The 20882-nt window shown below is 39.6% G+C and overlaps 1 protein-coding gene across 4 annotated transcripts in view; it reads right to left on the reverse strand.

Moving 5' to 3' along the window:
• The window catches only part of LOC136858321 (angiotensin-converting enzyme), a 74366-nt gene extending 54020 nt beyond the window's left edge, over window positions 1–20346 (reverse strand). For all 4 annotated transcript variants that reach the window (XM_068225490.1, XM_068225489.1, XM_068225491.1 and 1 more), the window contains exons 1-3: window positions 20127–20346; window positions 13550–13708; window positions 6454–6550 (exon numbers count right to left, since the gene is read on the reverse strand). In XM_068225490.1, coding sequence (XP_068081591.1) covers window positions 6454–6550; window positions 13550–13708; window positions 20127–20345 — 475 coding nt within the window. In that variant the 5' untranslated portion in view covers window position 20346. The remainder of the gene's footprint in view (window positions 1–6453; window positions 6551–13549; window positions 13709–20126) is intronic.
• Window positions 20347–20882: the final 536 nt, after the last annotated feature.

Below are 20882 nucleotides of genomic sequence, written 5' to 3' on the forward strand. Positions count from 1 at the left end.
TGACATCTAACATTTGTTCATATTATCTGAGCTACGCTTAGGGGATAGTTAAACCGATTTATCAGCTGAAGTCCGGCTCCATGGCTAAATGGTTAGCGTGCTGGCCTTTGGTCCAGAGGGTCCCGGATTCGATTCCCGGCCGGGTCGGGGATTTTAACCTTAATTGGTTAATTTCAATGGCTCGGGGGACTGGGGGTGTGTGACGTTTACAGCATTAGAAATAATCCTAGGTAGGGTCCTCATCTTCACAGACATGCAGGTTTCCTAATAGGCCGTCTACGAGAAAAAGACCAGCAACAGGCCTCTCCGGAGGCCATAAGCCGTTATTATTATTATTATTATTATTATTATTATTATTATTATTATTATTATTATTATTATTAGCTGAAACTGTCCAGCTCCATGACCAAATGGTTAGCGTGCTGGTCTTTGGTCCAAGGGGTCCCGAGTTCGATTCCCGGCCAGGTCAGGGATTTTAACTTTCATTGGTTAATTCGTCTGGCTCAGGGACTGTCTTCATTATTAGAATCCATTTTTGGTAGGTCCCCATCCTCACAGATGCACAGGTCGTCTATCGGGAGTCAAGTCGAAAGACCTGCACGAGGCCTCTCCGGAGGTCACACTCCATTATTATTATTATTATTATTATTATTATTATTATTATTATTAACTGAAAGAATTTGTGTCTTCCTTTTTAGAAACACCCGTTAACATGGAACTCTCGGTTTTAGAGATTACTGGTGGCTATCTTACTTGATGGGCGGAAGAAAATACAGAATTCCCTTCTTGCTTCGTGCTTCTATCATCAGTTGTCGGTGAGTGACAGTCCGCTGATATGTCTCATATGGAGGCTTGCCTCGAGAAGTTTTTCTTTTTTCTTCTTTTTCCCCTTCTGAATTGAGATGTTTGAGACACGCCCAGGCGTTAAAGACTGAAGGATTATAAATGAAAATCCACACGCTGTTTCCAGTCATTCGACCGGGTCAGGAATGAAATGAAGCGAAACCTCCATCTGGCGGCGATGATTGTGCCGGCTGCCGAAGTCTGTCTCACTCTCTGGGGCAGTGATTAATGACTGACAGATGAAATTAAATTATATTGGAGAGTGTTGCTGGAATGAAAGATGACAGGGAAAACCGGAGTACCCAGATAAAAACCTGTCCCGCCTCCACTTTGGCCAGCACAAATCTCACATGGATTGACCGGGATTTCAACCACAGAACCCAGCGGAGAGAGGCCAGCGCGCTGCCGCCTGAGCCACGGAGGCTCACTGAAGGATTATACCGTCTCCAAAATTAGAGACATTTTAAAAGGCTAGTCTCAGGAATTTAGTGAAAAAAATTTAATCCGCAAACATTAATGTAATCACTTGCAATCCTATTTTAAGAGGTAGGCCATAATAAAAATTCTTATGAACATATTTTCGAGTGCTGTTAAAAAAGTAATTATGTACCTATCGAGTTCTTCCCAGGAAAACATTAGAAGTCGTACGGTCCACGATTGAACCTGCTCTTGTCACGGGCGCTAGTTGGTATAACATCAGAGGATTTACCCACTTTACCAACATTGTTCTATAATAGAATACTTTTAAAGCTCCTACTGTCTTTATTTCTGCATTTGTCATTGCGAATGTTTCACTCCGTACAATGAAATGCACTATTAAAAAGTCTTCAGAAATTTCGAATACGTACTGCATATTACTGCATGTTTGAGGTGAGCAAATTCATTTATTTAAGAAGTCTCCTTACTTGGGCTAGCCTACATTCTATAACGTGCATACTTCTCTCACCATTAGTTGTTATAATACCCTATAAACAATTTTTATCTATTTTCTTTGACTTCATTTCCTACTCTGATATTTCATAAATCACATGACTTTATTCGACTGTTCTCCATTAATGTCGATTTAGATGTATTTATTTTCATCATGTAGGGGAGGGGGTTGTAGGCCTACTTTGAGCCTGCGTGCAAATTGGGCTATCTTCGACTATGAACCTGAGATTTTCGATTTCTTATACTTTTCAGATTGCTTACCTTGTAAGAAGGAAGTTATGTTAGTTTCCTGGGAGAATTGCGAAAAACTCGTGTCTATCAACTATTTTAATAATGTATCCAAAAAATAATAATTTTTATTGTAACTGTTGTTATTTATTAACAGTTCCTACATTGGTTCTTATTGTGGCGTCAATCATGTTGAAAATACCATACATCAAATAATGAATTTGAGGTTGTGTAACCCATATCTTTTTTTAAATGAGACAGGAGCATGGCTCAAGGTGCAGTTCTTGCAGAAATAAATATCTGACTTCAATTAGGCTCATGATTTATTTCTTGTTACAGGTGCCAAGGAGTACGGATTTCGTGCAGCAAGAATATGGCCTATAAATTAAAACATATTTCAAGAAAATGAATTATTTTACCTCCTACGTAACAGACAGACAACATCCAAGTTTGGACGAGGGTGTGGAACGTGTTGTTGTTTGAGACATCGGTCTATAGACTGGTTTGATGCATCTCTCCATACCACTATCCTGTGCTAAACTTTTCATTTCTATGTAACTGGTTCATTCTGCATCTGCTCTAATCTGCTTGTCATATTCAAACCTTGGAATACCTCTACCGTTCTTACCGCCTACACTTTCCTCAAACAGCAACTGAACAAGTGCTGGGTGTCTTAATTTTGCCCTATCATTCTCTCCCTTCTTATGGTCAAATTTAGCCAAATTGATCTCTCACCAATTCGATTCAGAATCTCTTCGTGATTCGATCTATCCATCTCGCCTTCATCCTTCTTCTGTAACACCACATTTCAGAAGCTTCCATTGTCTTTCTTTCTGAGATAGTTGTCAATGTTTCACTTCCATACAATGCCACTCTCCAAAGGAAGATCTTCAATAATATATTTCTAATTCCTATATCAATGTTCGAAGTGAGAAAATTTTTCTTATGAAAGGCCTCCCTTGTTGTGGTAGTCTGCATTTTATGTCCTCCTTACTTCTTCCATTGTTAGTTATTTTACTACCCAAGTAACAATATTCATCTACTTCCTTCAAGTCTTCATTTCCTAATCGAATATTTCCTACATTACCTGGCTTTGTTCGACCGCACTCCATTACTTTTATTTGGACTTATTTATTTTCATCTTGTATTCCTTCTCCAAGACTCCGTCCATACCATTCAGCAATTTCTCGAGATCTTCTACAGTCTCACATAAAATAACAAAACTGAGTTCGATAGCTACAGTCGCTTAAGTGCAGCCAGTATCCCGTATTCGGGAGATAGTGGGTTAGAACCCCACTGCCGGCAGCCCTGAAGATGGTTTTCCGTGGTTTCCCATTTTCCCACCATGACTAAGGCCACGACCGCTTCCTTCTCACTCCTAGCTCGTCCCTGTCCCATCGTCGCCATAAGACCTATCTATCTGTGTCGGTGTGACGTAAAACAACTTGTACAAAAAATAATATCATCAGCAATTCTCAGGGTTTTGTTTTCCTCTCTTTAGATTGTAATTCCCTTCCCAAACTCCTTTGATTTCCTTTACTGCCTGTTCTAAATCAACAATGAAAAGGAAGGAGGGGGGGGGGGGGGGGCGACAAACTGCAACTTTGTCTCACTCCTTTCTGGATTGCTGCTGCTTTTACAAAGCCCTCAATTCTTATCACTGCAGACTGATTTGTATACAGATTGTAAGATAATTCTTCGTTCTCGGTATGTGATCTCGATCACCTTCGGAATCTCAAATAGCTTGGTCCATTCAATATTATCGAATGCCTTTTCTAGATCTACGAACGCTATGTACGTGGACTTGTCCTTTTTAGTTGGATCCTCTTAAGATCAGACGTAAAGCCAGGACTGCTTCACGTGTTCCTACATTTCTTTTGAAGCCAAACTGATACAGAACTGAGTTCAGTTTCAACTTGTCTTTCCATTCTTCTGAAAAGAATATGTATTAAAATTTTGTAGGGGCGAGATACTAAACCAATGTTGAGGTAGTTTTCACACAACGTATAATTCAAAAACAGGCGAATTTTTGAACCTCTGACAGCACAGCATATTTCACAATCACCAACCCCTGACACTTCACTTCACTTCACTTGAGTTCTACATACCAATATTAACAAAACATCTCCCACTAAATTGTTATGACCGCTATCAAAAGCACCACCAAGAAACAAAAACAAAGGGAGGAAACCTGGAACTTCAAGGGTTTTAACCCATTCTCCAGAAAAACAGATCATAGAGGAACTGTATGCTGTCAGGGAGAGAAAGAATTATTACAATTCAGCTTGTAAGAGGACATTGATACAGGTGAAATGAAGAGTGCAATATGAAAGACACTCCAGAAGAATCCACCTCAAGTAGTGATGATAATCTCTCTCTCTCTCTCTCTCTCTCTCTCTCTCTCTCTCTCTCTCTCTCTCTCTCTCTTTTTGTTAAGAAATATACGTGGCTCAAAGTGCAGTGCCGATGTGACCAAGGTACAAGACCGCATTGTACCTTGGGCCAATTGCCTATTTTTATAAAATACAGTATGTTTCTATTAGTCATCTAGTATCGCATCTAGTAGATGAAGTGGTGCGAATAAATTCACGCCCACGACGTGGAAAGGGCGTCTTTCAAAGTTGACCAATGAAAACGATTGTTCGTCCATTTCTTGGATCGTAGTATGTAAGTGCAAATGGTTTCGAGAGGACCCGCTGCAATCGCTGTTGACGATTAAGATGCCAAATACCATTCCACCTGGACTACATTTATGAAATAAAAACATATCCTCAGCCCAGGATCGACTCCTCGACCTCCTGCATGCTAACCCAAAACTCTATCCACTGCACCAACTGCACAGCACGAGTAACATGTGCTGACAGAGGTAGTTACCCTACATGTGGTTACAGGGTTTCCAGACTGCAACTCATCAACGTCCTTTTTCTGCCGGATATACTCGCAGGACGAACTTTTGTGAGAGATTTTTTGTTTTTGTTTTATTGCTGGCATGTGAGGAATCGCGCTGCGACGCCCGAGTGCGTGAGTTTCAGTTCAGCCTGTATATATATTCACGAAATGTTACATGTCTTTTCAATTAAAGAACCACATTGCCGTGGAGGTTACTGCAAGCATTTTATGCAAGATTTCAAAAGAAATGTATGCCCAAGATACAAGCCCCTCCCCTATTCCTTCTCCAAAACTGTATCCATACCACGTGGCAGCTTCCACTGCCCGTTCAGACAAACAAACTATCATCCGCATCTCTAAGAATATTGAGTTCCTCTCCTGAACTGCGAGTTATTTTTCAAATTATTGTTTTACTTTCTTTACAGCCTGTTCAATAAACAGTAAACATTTAAAAAAGGCAGGAGGGGGGGGGGGGCGGCAACGAACTAAATATTTCTCATTTCATTCTGTATAATTGCCTCTCTTTCGTATCCTTCTATTCCGAACATCACAGTTTAATTTTTATACAGAGCTCGATCACCTCCAGAATCACATGAACCAATCAACATCATCAGAAGCCTTTTTTATGTCGTGTTTAAAATACATACTTTTGAATACAATAATATGATCAACCAATTAAAGATTTGAGAACAGACATTTAAAAAGGAAATGTTTTACCCATAAGGTTACTGTAAGAGTTATAAATTTAATTCAGACTGGTGAATACAAATGACCCAGGAATTTTTTTCGGAGGGGGTTAGGATTTGGTGGGGGGAAGGGAATCTCAAAAACAAAAGCTATAGTAACTTTTTTTTTACTTTTAAGTGGGTTTTACAGAAAGAAAAGTTTGAAATAGTTTTAGATCAGTACCTTGTACAACTGAACGGGTGAAGTGGACAAGTAAATTCATAGCAGAACACGCTTTAACACGTGTGTGCATTGCGACACAAATATTTCTGTCATTTGTTTAAAAATTCAAGTAACAATATGTTTCACTGTGAGTATTAAAAATATTTAGAGGTTTGATCCATTTTTAAAATAAATCTTCTAATGGCTCGATAAAATGAAAATATTTCTATACATTTACTGAAAATCATTTTTATGGTGAAAAATGTATTAGGAACTTTTAAAAAAATCCATATATCTCACCAAAATTAAAATTTTCATTTATGTTTTCAGTATTTTTATTAACTATATTAATACAGAAACATTTAAAGATGGCACAGATTTTATAGGTTAAATTCACTTATTTATTTTGCGAATACTTGTTTTTAGAATATTTCTAATTTATCGTAGGCTATTTCAAAACCCGTATTTATACTGTTTAAACCTGTCAAGTTCACTTTTATTTCGGAGGGGGTTTGAACGCCCCTAACCTCCCCCCTGGTTACAACCTTGAAAATCACAGACGATTTCAGATTCATGCTTTATGTCAGGCCATAAGGATGTTACACATACTTTTCTATAATTTTATCTCACAGAGTATGTATTTCTTGTTACAGTGTGCTTGGACAGCTATCTTACCTGGCTCAAGGCTAAGATCACATTTGTTCTGATCCTGGTAGCTGCAGATTTTGGCCGTGCTGTAGATGGATTCCATTTCGCTGATAAGTTTCTCCAACTGAAAAGAAAACTTATGTCAACATATGGACAGATCGTAAACTGTAATTAATAAACGATAGGTTGTCAAAACCTTGCTTTATGGTGATTTGTTCTTCCTTATGATCAAAGTCTATAGGCCTAGTAGCTATAAAATATATTGAACACAGCATTAGTACTGTTATCTCTTGGAGCGGAGTATTGCTCGGAAAATGAGATGATAAGGATGTGACTAATTTCCCCAAAAGTGGAACTGAATTGCAAATATTATTATTAAGCTCATGCAGTGTTCCTACGTAGCTGACATACTCAATCAGAGATAATAATAATAATAATAATAATAATAATAATAATAATAATAATAATAATAATAATAATAATAATAATAATAATAATCTTAGCTTTTTTCCAACCTGTTGAGGCAGGTATACTTCATTAGATTCATCCCAGCTTTACGACCGTATGCCCTTCCTGACGTCAACCCTATGTGTTCAGTATTGAGTGTTTCTATGGTGGTTGTTAGCGCAATATTTTGTACGTGGACAAAGAGATTTGTAATAAGACGTACTCGAATAAAATCAATTGATTAACACAGTCAAATTCGCCAACCAGGCCAGGAATCAAACCCAGATAGGAGAGAAACGGACCTCTGTTTGGCGATGCTTTTATTGATTTTGTAGGGTAAAACACCAAAAATGTCACCAGAGCAGAGATCTTTTACATGACGACATTTACCTTCAAAAAATAGGACTACCTTTGCCTACCTACGACTCAGGAAGATACTTGGTAGGAACAACATATTACATTAACAACCACCACAGAAACATGCAACAGAGTGTACATCCCTCCACATAGGTTTGGCGTCAGAAAAGTCATCGGGCCGTAAAAATGGGTTAAAGTGGCGACCCCAGGTAATTGAGGAAAGACCAGGAAGAAAAAGACAGCTGGGCTGAGTGGCTCAGGTGATTGAGGCGCTGGCCTTCTAACCCCAACTTGGCAGGTTCGATCCTGGCTCAGTCCTGTGGTACTGTATTTGAAGGAGCTCAAATACGGCAGCCTCGTGTCGATAGATTTACTGGTGCATAAAAGAACTCCTGCGAGACTAAATTCCGGCACCTCGGTGTCTCCGAAAACCGTAAAAGTGGTTAGTGGGACGTAAAAGCAAATAAAATTATTATTATTATTATTATTATTATTTTTATTATTATTATTATTATTAATAATAAAAATATGAAGCTTCCTCCTTTTTCTCCCCCCTCATTCTGTTACTTTTCCCATACCCTGGTGAGGTCGCGATTCAATCTATGTTGTACACGTGGACTTGGTAACAAGCACATTGATCTAACCCCATTTAGATTGCTGCGCGTTAATTGCACCGTTTCATTTGACTCAGCCGGATGGCAGAGAAATCAGAACTCTGCCGGGCGAACTACTGCTGAGTTTAAATTTATTTTTTCGGTAAAACATGGAATGTCTTACCAAAGTTGAATACCAAATGTACTTCTACGCTTCAAAAATCCGACTATCTGCATCAGGTTTGAATCCGTGACCCCTGGATATTGAGGCCGACAAGGCAGAGAAAGGGCTGTTTAGGTCATAACCACATATATAGCCAGCACAATAAGCCACGAAACCTAATTCAATGTAATTAGCTTCACTGGTACCGTGCCCCTTATAATGTACAACGGCAAGCGGCCAGCACTTCGGTACGCCCCAAGTTTTAGTAGCAATTACACGAACCTGATACATTAATAGCTGCAAGCATCAGATGTGCTAACATTGTTCGTCCCTCATGCAAACAAGACAGCCTTGGTTTCTTAGGTGTGGTTCGCGTAATTGCAAGGTCAGCGAGACTGTGGTGAATATCAAGTTCAGGTGCTAACGAGTAATGTTCTTAGCGATGCCGCATCAGCAATTTAAAATATGAGAAGCCTCGTAAATAAACACAAATCTGGCTGTGTTGTAGTGAATATTGTTCTGCGTTACCAAGAGGAACAGGAATTGTTTACCCGTACTGATTGAGATTTTTGGTGTTTCTTAACTTTTTTTCACAATCTTGAACAAACAGGGTTTGTAACAGGCCAATGTATTAATGCCCACACGACAATTCAACTTAGGGCCAAAATTCTTGGAGTGGTCTGTGAATTGAAGAGGACACATTTCAGAAAATATTTGTTTATAGGAAGAGGAATTAGGGAATTGTTCGATAGATTTTCAGCTTCTTTGACATCATTTAAGAAAATGCTAGGTAAACAATTGATGGGGAATCTGCTACCTGTATGACAACCCTAAAAGCAGAACAGTGGTGACTGGTTGGTGAAGTAAAGAGAAAGCACTTTACATATGTATACAGAAGGCATTTTATGTAATTTTTCACCTGGGGAGGCAATTTACCGTGTGCGGCTATTTCACGATTGAAAAACCCGAGTACTTTCAATAAGGTCTGTTTGTTGATATGATATTCCCAATAGACGAAATTAAGTTCTGATTCCCTACCAAGGACTAAATGGCTGATATAAAAGCCAAGGGCAGGTATTTATAGTAAGAGTGGGTACTTGTCTCCTCTAGAACGCCGTCACAGCATGTGCTTCAAAGTAGGTTTGCCGAGATGTCGTAACAGTATACTAGCTTCCGCCGTGGAGAGGCCTGATGGCCTCGCTGCCATACTGGGACGAAACGCTCTTTAACGTTAGGAAAAGCCTGAATAATTTCATTATTGATATATATATTCTCAATCGGAGAAATTAAGTTACGGTTACTTACTGTACCTGGAAATTATTTCTTGATAGGATTTTATAATATCCAATATTTCTGACGATGAAACTCGGAACTCCGAAAGACTTGATGTCAGGCTATTACATTATAGAGACTCGTCTATCCCCCTTGTGGCCCAAATCCGTGAAGTATTTTAGTCTTATGAAATTGTCCATAAATGGTGAATATTCTATAATCTCTCACTGACCTCGGTGGTAGGTTAGTTAGCGTGCTAGCTTTTTGTCCTCAAGATCGTGGTTTCTATACCGAGCGGTCGATGAATTTACGAAGACGAAAAATTTTACAAAGTTCATGTTAATTTGCACACTTTTATACACTAAGTTATCAACAGAAAACAAAAATGTTAACAGTGATACTTTCACGGCCTGTATTTGTAGACATGACATGGGCTTATGTCGTGTCAAAAAAAGGTGAAACTCTCTACGTTTCGCAGAGAACTTTGCTCTGCGTCTTCAGAATTTACAATAATAATTACATTTGATAATGACGCAAGTGCGATAACAGGTATAACTTGAAAACAATATTCTCTCACCCATGGGTAACAAATGCAGTATCGAGCTTGAATTCTTATGATTATTATTATTTTACGATCGTGATTATTATTATTATTTTACGAGTGTGGTTGTTATTATTATTGTTACTTGTATATATGGCTGTGAAGTGTTACATTATGTTAGCATTTGTGTTATTATTTACGTAGTTGAATGATCGTATTGTGTGTGAGGTTATGTCATGAAAGTATTACAGTAGTATAATTATTTACGTAGTCAAATGGTCGTGTTGTGTGTGAGATTATGAAACATGTGTTGTACATAGATATTGATATCAATTCAGTTAATGTAAATACCTGTAAACTAATCCTTACCTGTATATATAAATTGTAATCCCAAAATTGTGAAACACATTGTAACTTCCAGAATGGTAATAGGCTACGAGAAAGATTGAGAAAATTCCATCCATTGTAAACTGTGTATTCGCACTCTAGAATGTTCACGAAGATTTTTTTTTCGTAACGTATCTTTCTGGAAGACTGGTCACCAGCATATGTATAATAAAGAGACGATCTTGACGGTGAAGTGAGTGACAGTTATTGGAATAGAGTTATTGTTTAGTAGCACGTGGCTGACATGCTGGGCCAGGCAGTCTCCATGTTGAATTGATCGGTAGTCATCTGTTTTCAACTGTATTACAAAGTGTAACCACTGTGGCAATCGGTGTCAATGGTCAACTTTTTAAAGATGGCGGCTTGTTGACATTCCACAAGTGAAGTGTTTTTGTGTTGTGATACGGTGATTAAGGTTATGTGTATATTAATTTGTGAATATTGTACCAACTGACAGCCCCTCGTGTGCGTCTGTGTGGACACGTTAATAATAATTATGATTATTGTACAAGTCTTCCTCGTGAACAGTCGAGATTTTCTTCTGAAGACGCAGAGCAAAGTTCTCAGCCAAACGTAAAGAGTTTCGCCTTGATTCTTGACACGGCATGAGCCCAAAAGCCCAAGAGTACGGACATGATCGAAAGGAAGGAGCTCATTATTTGTAGTAATATAACGAGAACTCTATATAATTTATCTAGAGTTAATCTGGAGCTCGGGTTGTATTTATTTTGACTATTTAGCAAATAACTAGAAACTAAGTCCGCCTCTGTGGTGTACTGGTTAGTGTGATTAGCTGCCAACCCTCGGAGATCCGGGTTCGATTCCCGGCTCTGCCACGAAATTTGAAAGGTGGTACGAAGGGTGGAACGGGGTCCACTCAAACTCGGGGAGTTCAATTTCCACCTCAGCCATCCTCCAAATGGTTTTCCGTGATTTCCAATTTCCCCTCCAGGCAAATGCACAGATGGTACCTAACTTAAGGCCACGGCCGCTTCCTTCCCTCTTCCTTGTCTATCCCTTTCTATCTTCCCATCCCCCCACAAGGCCCCTGTTGAGCATAGCAAATGAGGCCACCTGGGATAAGTAGTGGTCCTCCTCCCCAGTTGTATACCCGACCCAAAGTCTCATGCTCCAGGACACTGCCCTTGAGGTGGTAGAGGTGGAATTCTAAGCTGAGTCCAAGGGGAAAACCATCCCTGGAGGGTAAACAGATTAAGAAAGGTAAAAGAAGGAAGACTACTAAATAAATATGATAATAAAAGTGTATAAATATCAAGCAAACCAAGTACATAGATATTCATAACGTAAACAGAGAACAAAACTTTCAGCACGGATAGTTGCTGTTTTATTTTTGAATTTTAATTATTTGGGCCGCAGTCTCACAATATGTCGGCTTCATCAAAATAACACAGTTACGTCGCGTTAACTGCGCGGTCTGTGATCAAATGTAGCATGTTATTGAAGATGTTTCAGTGCGCTATTCTGAGGAATTTATAGAAAAACAAGTGCAAGTACATGCAATAAAAGGACAGTGTCAACGTAAAATGATAAAACAGCTGCTAACTGGTTGAAGTTTCCCATGTTCTTATACCGGATCTGATTGCTCATTGGAGCCATGAGCTAAATAAATACAGATATTTCCTGGTTGTTTCATACACGGTTTGTCTACAATTTGCCAATAGCAGGATGCACATTATGCTTCGAAATGACTAAGTGACAGCATTTGCCCGAAAGGCTACATGTCACTTTCCTAATAGAACAACGAAGTTTATTGACAAAGTGTGTATTCGACAATATATATATATATATATATTAAATAGTAAGACAAAAAAAAAAAAAAGAGCATTTTATTACAAAAGATCATAATGTGGGACGAGGCATGCAAAATTGGACTCTGATTCTTCCACACTAGAGTTCACTCATTTTCTATTGGCCGGAATTGTACAGTCGTTCGAAAAACTAATGGGCGCATGTTATTGTATGTTCCTCGCATTTAATATGTTATCATACTTAATTTTAAATATTATCAAAATATAATACACCTCATCTCCCATGTAGCTGGAAGCCCTGGTAGGTTCAACTGTTTCTGAGAAAAGTGTACCTGCCACCTGCCAAGAATTTATACAATGCCACGCGCTCATCCTTCCTGTTTTTTTTTTTTTGTTTTTTTTGTTTTTTTTTTTTTTTTAGCGATTGTCATCAATTCGGGGTCGACCGTACTCTAGTAGAAGTAATTAATTTCCATAAAATAACTCATAAACCCATTGTTTTCCCACTTAGAGCAAATAACTACCAGCCAAGACAACCGGACACTGTGTCTGCGTCTGGAAATTGCCAGGCTAGAACTTTCTGTTCTTCGAACCACCACGAAACACCACGCGGGTGACACTTGTTTTTCCGCTCAGCTCGTTTTCATGCGATCGTTCATCCAAGGACCGAAAACGAACGCACTGTAGTTCCGCGAATTCTTTCCCAGAGTTGTCATGACGACAGGTATTCAACTAATAAAAGGGAACAAATGAGAGCTCACATCTACGCGCCACGACGCGTTTAGAAGCGAAGTGCCTTGCGCTTTGAAGATTCATCAGAAGCGAAGGAAAGAGAAACGAAGCAAACAAACAAAATGGATCGTTTGATAGCCTTAGAAAATTTATACGAAGAAACAGAAAGTGAAGAAATAAATACCGCATAAATAATGAGAAGGAAATTCTGGATTCATGATATTAACAGTATTGCATATTAGCCTATTTCGTAAACATGCGAGAAATTATTGAAGTATATATTTTTTATTGAAATCAATGTTGTAATACAAAACTGTCCAACAGTAAATTAAATTTTAATGTCGAATTCGTTGATTATATTGGATCTGTTGCAATGTATATCAGAATGGTTATATGGTACTGAAAATTTTATTTGACTTACTACTTTATTAATGTGACATCTCTTTTAACCTAATATTTGCAGGACTAGAAATATCAACAATTTATTTACTTTATAAAAAACACTCCTTAACACGATATTTCGTATTTTCCCTCAACGCTCTAAAATGTTCCAGTTTGTAAGAAATTAATGCAACACTCCCGGTGATTCCGAGGATTATGCTTCTCGTCTTCAGTAAACAGAAAAAGCAGTTGAAGGGTCGCATTAACTTCAGCGGCTGCAGACGTGTAAAAGGCAGTATGCTAATTTAGAAACAGTAGTAATATTTTTTACGACGACAAACTTCACTTGTCCTTAAGCACGTGTCGGGTGAGGGAGAGATAATCTGCAATTAATCTTTCGCAGGATAATTCTGCAACACGATCCTATACTATATTTACAAAGGCGGAATACACAATTTGTACATGTATATTCTTATCTTACCTTCTCAAATTTATCATCAGGCAAAGCTGCTGTACCCAGTACAGAGTACTTCTTGAACTGACGTCGAATATCAGGATCCTTGTAGGTGGTCCAAGGGAACTTGATGGTCTCCTGCCACTGTTGCTTCTGGAACTTCGCCACTTCCGCAGAGACAGCCAGCTGAAAAGAGCACCAACAAAAGCTAATAAGACCTGGCAGATTTGAGTTATAGTTTGGTCTTATAGACCTTAGACGTATGTTATGTGTTTTTGTGATGTGGTTGGCTAGTAGTCATGCTTTTCGGTATCGGCTTGGTGACTGAAAATGTCGATTGATCAAAATCAATCACTACTACTGATCTGCATTCAGGGCAGTCGCCCAGGTGGCAGATTCCCTATCTGCTGTTTTCCTAGCCTTTTCTTAAATGATTGCAAAAAAACTGGAAATTTATTGAACATCTCCCTTGGTAAGTTATTCTAATCCTTAACTCCCCTTCCTATAAACGAATATTTGCCCCAATTTGTCCTCTTGAATTCCAACTTTATCTTCATATTGTGATCTTTCCTACTTTTAAAAACACCACTCAAACGTATTCGTCTACTAATGTCATTCCACGCAATCTCTCCAGTGACAGCACGTAACATACCACTTAGTCGAGCAGCTCGTCTCCTTTCTCCTAAGTCTTCCCAGCCCAAACCTGGCAACATTTTTGTAACGCTACTTTTTTTCGGAAATCACCCAGAACAAATCGAGCTGCTCTTTTCTTTGGATTTTTCCAGTTCTGAATCAAGTAATCCTGGTGAGGGTCCCATACACTGGAACTATACTCTATTTGCGGTCTTACCAGAGACTTATACTGTATGCCCTCTCCTTTATATCTTTACTATAACCCATAAATACCCTCATAACCATGTGCAGAGATCTATACCCTTTATTTACTATCCCATTTATATGATTACCCCGTCCGACTCGTGGGCTGAATGGCCAGCGTACTGGCCTTCGGTTCAGAGGGTCCCGGATTTTAACCTTAATTGGTTAATTCCAATGGCTCGGGGACTGGGTGTGTACGGCGTTTTCAGCATTAGAAATCATCCTAGGTAGGGCCCTCATCTTCACAGACATGCAGGAGCAGGTCGCCTAATAGGCTGTCTACGTGAAATAGACCCGCACCAGGCCTTTCCGGAGGCCATACGATGCCATTATTATTATTATTATTATTATTATTATTATTATTATTATTATTATTATTATTATTATTATTATATGATTACCCCAACTTCTTATATTAACACCTGGGTACTTACAATTATCCCCATAATAAACGTTCACCCCATCAACGCAGTAATTAAAACTGAGAGATTTTTCCTATTTGTGAAATCACAACCTGACTTTTAACCCCGTTTCCAACATACCATTGACTGGTGTCCAACTCAAGGTCATTTTGCAGTTGCTCACAGTATTGTGACTTATTTATTACTCTATACAGAATAACATCATCCGCAAAAAGCCTTATCTCTGATTCCACTTCTTTACTCATATCATTTATTTATAAGAAAACATAAAGGTCCGATAATACTGCCTTGAGGAATTCCCCTCTTGATTATTACAGGGTCAGACAATCATTAAAAAAAATCAATCAGGCAATCATTTAATAAAAGGCTAGGAAAACAACAGATATGGAATCTGCCACCTGGGTGACTGCCCTAAATGCAGATCAGTAGTGACTGATTGACGAAACTATCCTATGCCAATTTTCTAGCCTTGATCTTTTTTGTGACTCACAAGTTTCAGGACTACATTGTTCGTAATGCTATGTAGGTAGCCGTAACAATATCCAATACAATCGATATAAAAGCTTATTTAGCAGAGAATGGCACGCTTATTTCAATAAAATTGACACCTTCCAATTCCTCAAATTATATCAGATGAATATGAAAATCATCTTGGAAATATACACAAACTCAGATGAGTTGAAATATTATAAAATTGTCGCAGGGCTGGAAATGAAAAGGATGTTTAATATTTGCAAGATAGATGTTGTCAAGGTGAGGAACTATGTAAGGGAAACAATATCAGAAGTAAAAAATTACATTTTAGGAACTGGATTAAGGACACTTTCCTGAGTTGTTTGAAAATGTTTTATAAGTACTTAAAGTCTGGCCACATAAAACATTTGTTTGAGAAAAAAGTCTATTTCTATGCAGTGATCCTTTCTGTAAACTTTTCATCTGTTTCCTCTATACTGGCATCACCACTGCCATGTACCGGGTAGTTCAAGGATCGAATTAACAGATGGCACTGCAATCAAAAATGTATAATTTTGATCAACACTTGCTATTTCTCTGCCCTGCAACATTACATCTGGCTACATTTGGTATAGGTTCGTGTGCTATGACACATCTACGGTATTATAGTGTGTGCTTGTATGAGCTATGCTTCGCATGTTCTGCAATTCCTCTTGTATATCCTATTATTATTGTGCCCCACCCAGCAGCTAGCAGCATTTATCGTGAGGCGGTGAACTTTGTTTTAAAGAAGAAAAAAAGCCTTTTTTTTTTTCAACAAATGAAGTATAAAGAGTACGCATTCAGGTCCTTAAAGAAAGAGAAGAGATCTGAAAGTTGGTGCGACTACGGACTCTCTGGACCTTTTAAACACAGTTAGGCTTAGGTTAGAAAAAGATTTGAGCAACGGAGGTCGGACAGACAAGGCTATGATGATAATAATTATGACGATTATATTGTTAGTAACAATAACTAACATGGTGTTAAAATAAAATCGGCGTTAAACCTCGTAACCAAAATGAGACAGGCTAACTCCAACCTAGGGTAATACCCAGGATAACTATAACAGAAGATTGTCGTAACTGTAGTTGTTATTTGACTATAACTGATGGTCCAGGACTGTCAGAACTAGCTGTTAATTAATTACAAGTGAATACCCTTGGTTGTCAGAACTAAAACTGTTGGTGTTAGTTAACAAAAACTAGAGATCCTTGGCTGCCCAAGAACTGGACTTCTTAGCTGTCAGAACTGTAATTGTTGATGATGATGATACTTGTTGTTTAAAGGGGACTAACATCTAGGTCATCGGCCCCTAATGGTACGAAATGAGACGAAATGTTATGACAATTTAAAAATCCATAATCCTCCACTGACCAGAATTCGAAAACGTGAGGACGAAGAATGAATGAATTGATATGAAGTTAAAACAATCAGTGGATCCTACCCGCAATGCTCCACATTCCCAGAAACTAGCGTTAAACAATAGTATTACTAACCAAGGGACTGCTTCTAAAGCACAGTCCTGAATCGATGATACTTGTAATCGAAACAGGTCCAAAACCCAGGTCATCGGCCCCTCATAATGGTACTTATCGCTAGGAAAATAGAACCATGCTATTTGTCATGTTGCGGTACTAATCAAAAGTAGCGTAGACTCGCGGTATTCTACACAGTATGGTACTACTCACAGGTAATAAAATTCGCACAATGAACACAGACCTATGATGTTTCGCACACTGCGGCGCTATTTACAGGCAACGCAAACCTCTGGCGCTCCTCACATACCACAGGGACTCGCACTATCCCGGGTTGTCCCTCACATAGTGGGTCTTCCTACCCAGTTATATTCCCCGACCCACATTTTCAAGCTCCAGGACACTGCCCTTGAGTCGGTAGAGGTGGGATCCCTCGCTGAGTCCGAAGGAAAAACCAACCCTGGAGGATACAGACTAAGAAAGAAAGAAAGACTTATTTTTCTTCCTCTTAATCTGCTTACCCTCCAGGGTTGATTTTTCCCTCGGACTCAGCGAGGGATCCCACCTCTACCGCTTCAAGGGCAGTGTCCTGGAGCTTGAGACATTGCGTCGGGGGATACAACTGGGGAGAATGACCAGCACCTCGCCCAGACGGCCTCACCTGCTATGCTGAACAGGGGCCTTGGTGGGGGATGGGAAGATTGGAAGGGATAGACAAGGAAGACGGAAGGAAGCGGCCGTGGCTTTAAGTTAGGTACCATCCCGGCATTTGCCTGGAGGAGAAGTGGGAAACCACCGAAAACCACTTCCAGGATGGCTGAGGTGGGAATCGAACCCACCTCTACTCAGTTGACCTCCCGAGGCTGAGTGGACCCTGTTCCAGCCCTCGTGCCACTTTTCAAATTTCGTGGCAGAGCCGGGAATCGAACTCGGGCCTCCGGGGGTGGCACCTAATCACACTAACCACTACACCACAGAGGCGGACAAGAAATACTTACAGAAGTATAACATCTAGTTTATTGTGGGTAATACCTTATTGCATTATTCTCATCTGCCTATCGTAGTGAACATTTTATACTCAGAATACCTACAGAATGATCCACCAGCCCCTTAACATTCAAGAATACGCAGTCCATCTAACACTACTAGCCCTTTAGATTGTAAATTGTTCTGCATGCTTGTGCATGTCAGCAAACTAAAACCAGTCACCCTCACACAGGAAAAACGACCATATGCAGTACAATCTTCGCGCCAAGATGTAAGGCCATTCCACAAACACACTGTGTATTGCGTGTTCTTATAATACAAATACTGGTAATCTGATCAGTTGAGTAGGTTGTGTAACGTGACTTGTCATTAAGGAACCTACATGAACGCTGTAAAACATGGATCAGAGGTATGCCACGGAAATTAAATGTAGAGGTGAAGAGTGCATGAATAAGTAGCGCGCTTCCTGTGAGCAAGGAGTGTGTCGTCATCGTGGATGAATCAGTAAGGTCTTTGTGATCTCAAAATTGAGCCAAGGTTCGAATCAAGTTCTATGCACATATTTTTGAAGGTATTCAAAATGTCATTGTACCGATGTACTGCGCATTGTTTCCTTTGTGTAAAACATGAGTGGTGCCTTAGCTATACTGCTATGTTTAAAAAAATTCACAACACAAAGCTTATTCATTCATTCGTGCAGTGGGAACGAACATAATTGTTTAGCTAAACTCGTAATGTTCGATTCCCACCTTGGCCATGCTCGAAGTGGTTTTCCGTGGTTTCCCATTTCTCCTCCGGGCAAATACCGGGATGGTACTAACTTGAGGCCACGGCCGCTTCTTTCCCTCTTCTTTGCTTATCCCTTCCAACCTTCTCATTCCCCCGCAAGGCCCCTGTTCAGCATAGCAGGTGAGGGCACCTGGGCGAGGTACTTGTCCTCCTCCCCAGTTGTAACCCTAACTAAATGTCTCACGCTCCAGGACCGTGCTTTTGAGGCGGTGAAGGTGGGATCCATCCTGAGTCAGCGGGGAAAGCCCAAACAGATGATAACATGAAATGAAATAATAATTTGAGATTTTGATTGATATTATGCAATAAAAGGAACGTGACTTTTTTACAATTGGCTTCACGTCGCACCAACACAGATAGGTCTTATGGCGACGATGGGATAGGAAAGGGCTATGAGTTGGAAGGAAGCGGCCATAGCCTTAAGTAAGGTACAGCCTCACCATTTGTCTGGTGTGGAAATGAGAAACCACGAAAAAACATCTTCAGGGCTACCTACAGAAGGTTTTGAACCCTGTATCTCCCGAATGCAAGCTACGTAACCCAAAACCGCGCAGCGTCTTGCTCGGCAGGAACAATTACACACATGTTACTGTTAAATAGAAGTGTCATTCCTAGAGGGAAGGGAACAAACTGGATCGAAAAGACCTAGAATTTTTAAAAATTGATCACAAGGATATACACAACCGGGATAAATTTAGAAGGCTGATCAGAACATCTGACACTCTCCAGTCACTGACAGATAAAACATTGCGTCCTGGAGTGGGAGTGAAGCTGACTCAGGAAAGGAAAGCAACCCCCAGTTCAAAGATGAAAGAATACTGGGCTAAGAAAAAAGTTCACCAGAGGTAGGAACCACGCGCTCCAAGGGGCATCAACGAAACAAGTATTTTGAGAATTTACAGATGATCAGTAATAATTTCATTAAAAAGTTGGGCTTGTTGAAAATGAACATTAAGCTTATAATTTGCTACGAAAGTCCAACCAGTAACAAATTAAAAGAAAGGTAAATATATGATAATACAACCGTGTTTTGATGTTTTATAATTCCTATAATACAGTACATAGTTTTAGGTGGCTTAAATGAAATAAAAATATTTTTCGCCACAAAGGGGGCGGGCGACTTGCCCCCCCCCCCCTCTCCCTAATCACCACCGCGGCAGTACATGTAGCTCACACCTATCGGTGTATAGGAAAATAGCTACAGAACTGGCGACCCGAACATGTTCTCGGGCACCCTCAGCAATAAAGTCACATTAAGGAAAGATACAGATACCATTCATTAAACAGACTGTCTGTTAGAAATTTCATTCACTAAGGGATTCAAGAAAATATATTTATCAAGTAATTTATTTTATATCCGAGGGTCTTGTAATATTTTCTGTATAATATTGTTGTACGTTAAAGATGTCCTAAAATCTCAGTAAAGCAAAAACTATCAAATATCAGCTTTGTGGTATATTAAGAGAGCGAATTCCACCAACATATTCTTTACTGTTTTGTTTTTATTTCAGAAACACGGGTGCTAACCATCTTGAAAACTTCATGTAGTTTTGTAATACGTACCTTTTTGGCCAGTGTCTCTTCGGTGATGTTGGACGCGTATCCCCACTCAGCGAGAGATGCTTCATTCTGCCTCTTGCCGTACTCCTTGTTCAAATAGTCGAGGTAAGCACGCGCCTTAGCTTCATCATCCTGCTGCACTTGCAGAAGCTCTAGCTCGGGGTCCAGGGCTCGAACCCCTGCCGCCACCACCAGCAATAGTACCAACACTCTTGATGTCATCCTGAGGTACAAAAGAAAAGTATTTTAGTAAAACTTAGAATTAATTTTTCGTACCGGTAGTTATAATGCTGCTATTAATGAACGACCTGTCCGGCTCCATGGCTAAATGGTTAGCGTTCTGGCCTTTGGCCACAGGGGTCCCGGGTTCGATTCCCGGCAGGGTCGGGAATTTTAACCATCATTGGTTAATTTCTCTGGCACGGGGTGCATGTGTTGTCTTCATCATCATTTCATCCTCATCACGACGCGCAGGTCACCTACGGGTGTCAAATCGAAAGACCTGCACCTGGCGAGCCGAACATGTCCTCGGACACTCCCGGCACTAAAAGCCATACGCCATTTCATTTCAATGAATGACCTTCATGCTGCAAAAAATTGTAAGCAAAGCACCGTATATTCAAAATCGGTCTAAAATTTAGTCCACAATGAAAATATCCACTTGAGCTCAATAAGACTAAAATGCCCTTTATTAATTGTAACAAGACCCCCTATGATTGCTTTGTGAGATTGTGTGGTATGTGAAGCAAAGAATAAAGA

This window comes from Anabrus simplex, chromosome 1 (assembly GCF_040414725.1).
Source record: "Anabrus simplex isolate iqAnaSimp1 chromosome 1, ASM4041472v1, whole genome shotgun sequence".
In the NCBI taxonomy this organism is placed as follows: Eukaryota; Metazoa; Arthropoda; class Insecta; order Orthoptera; family Tettigoniidae; genus Anabrus; species Anabrus simplex.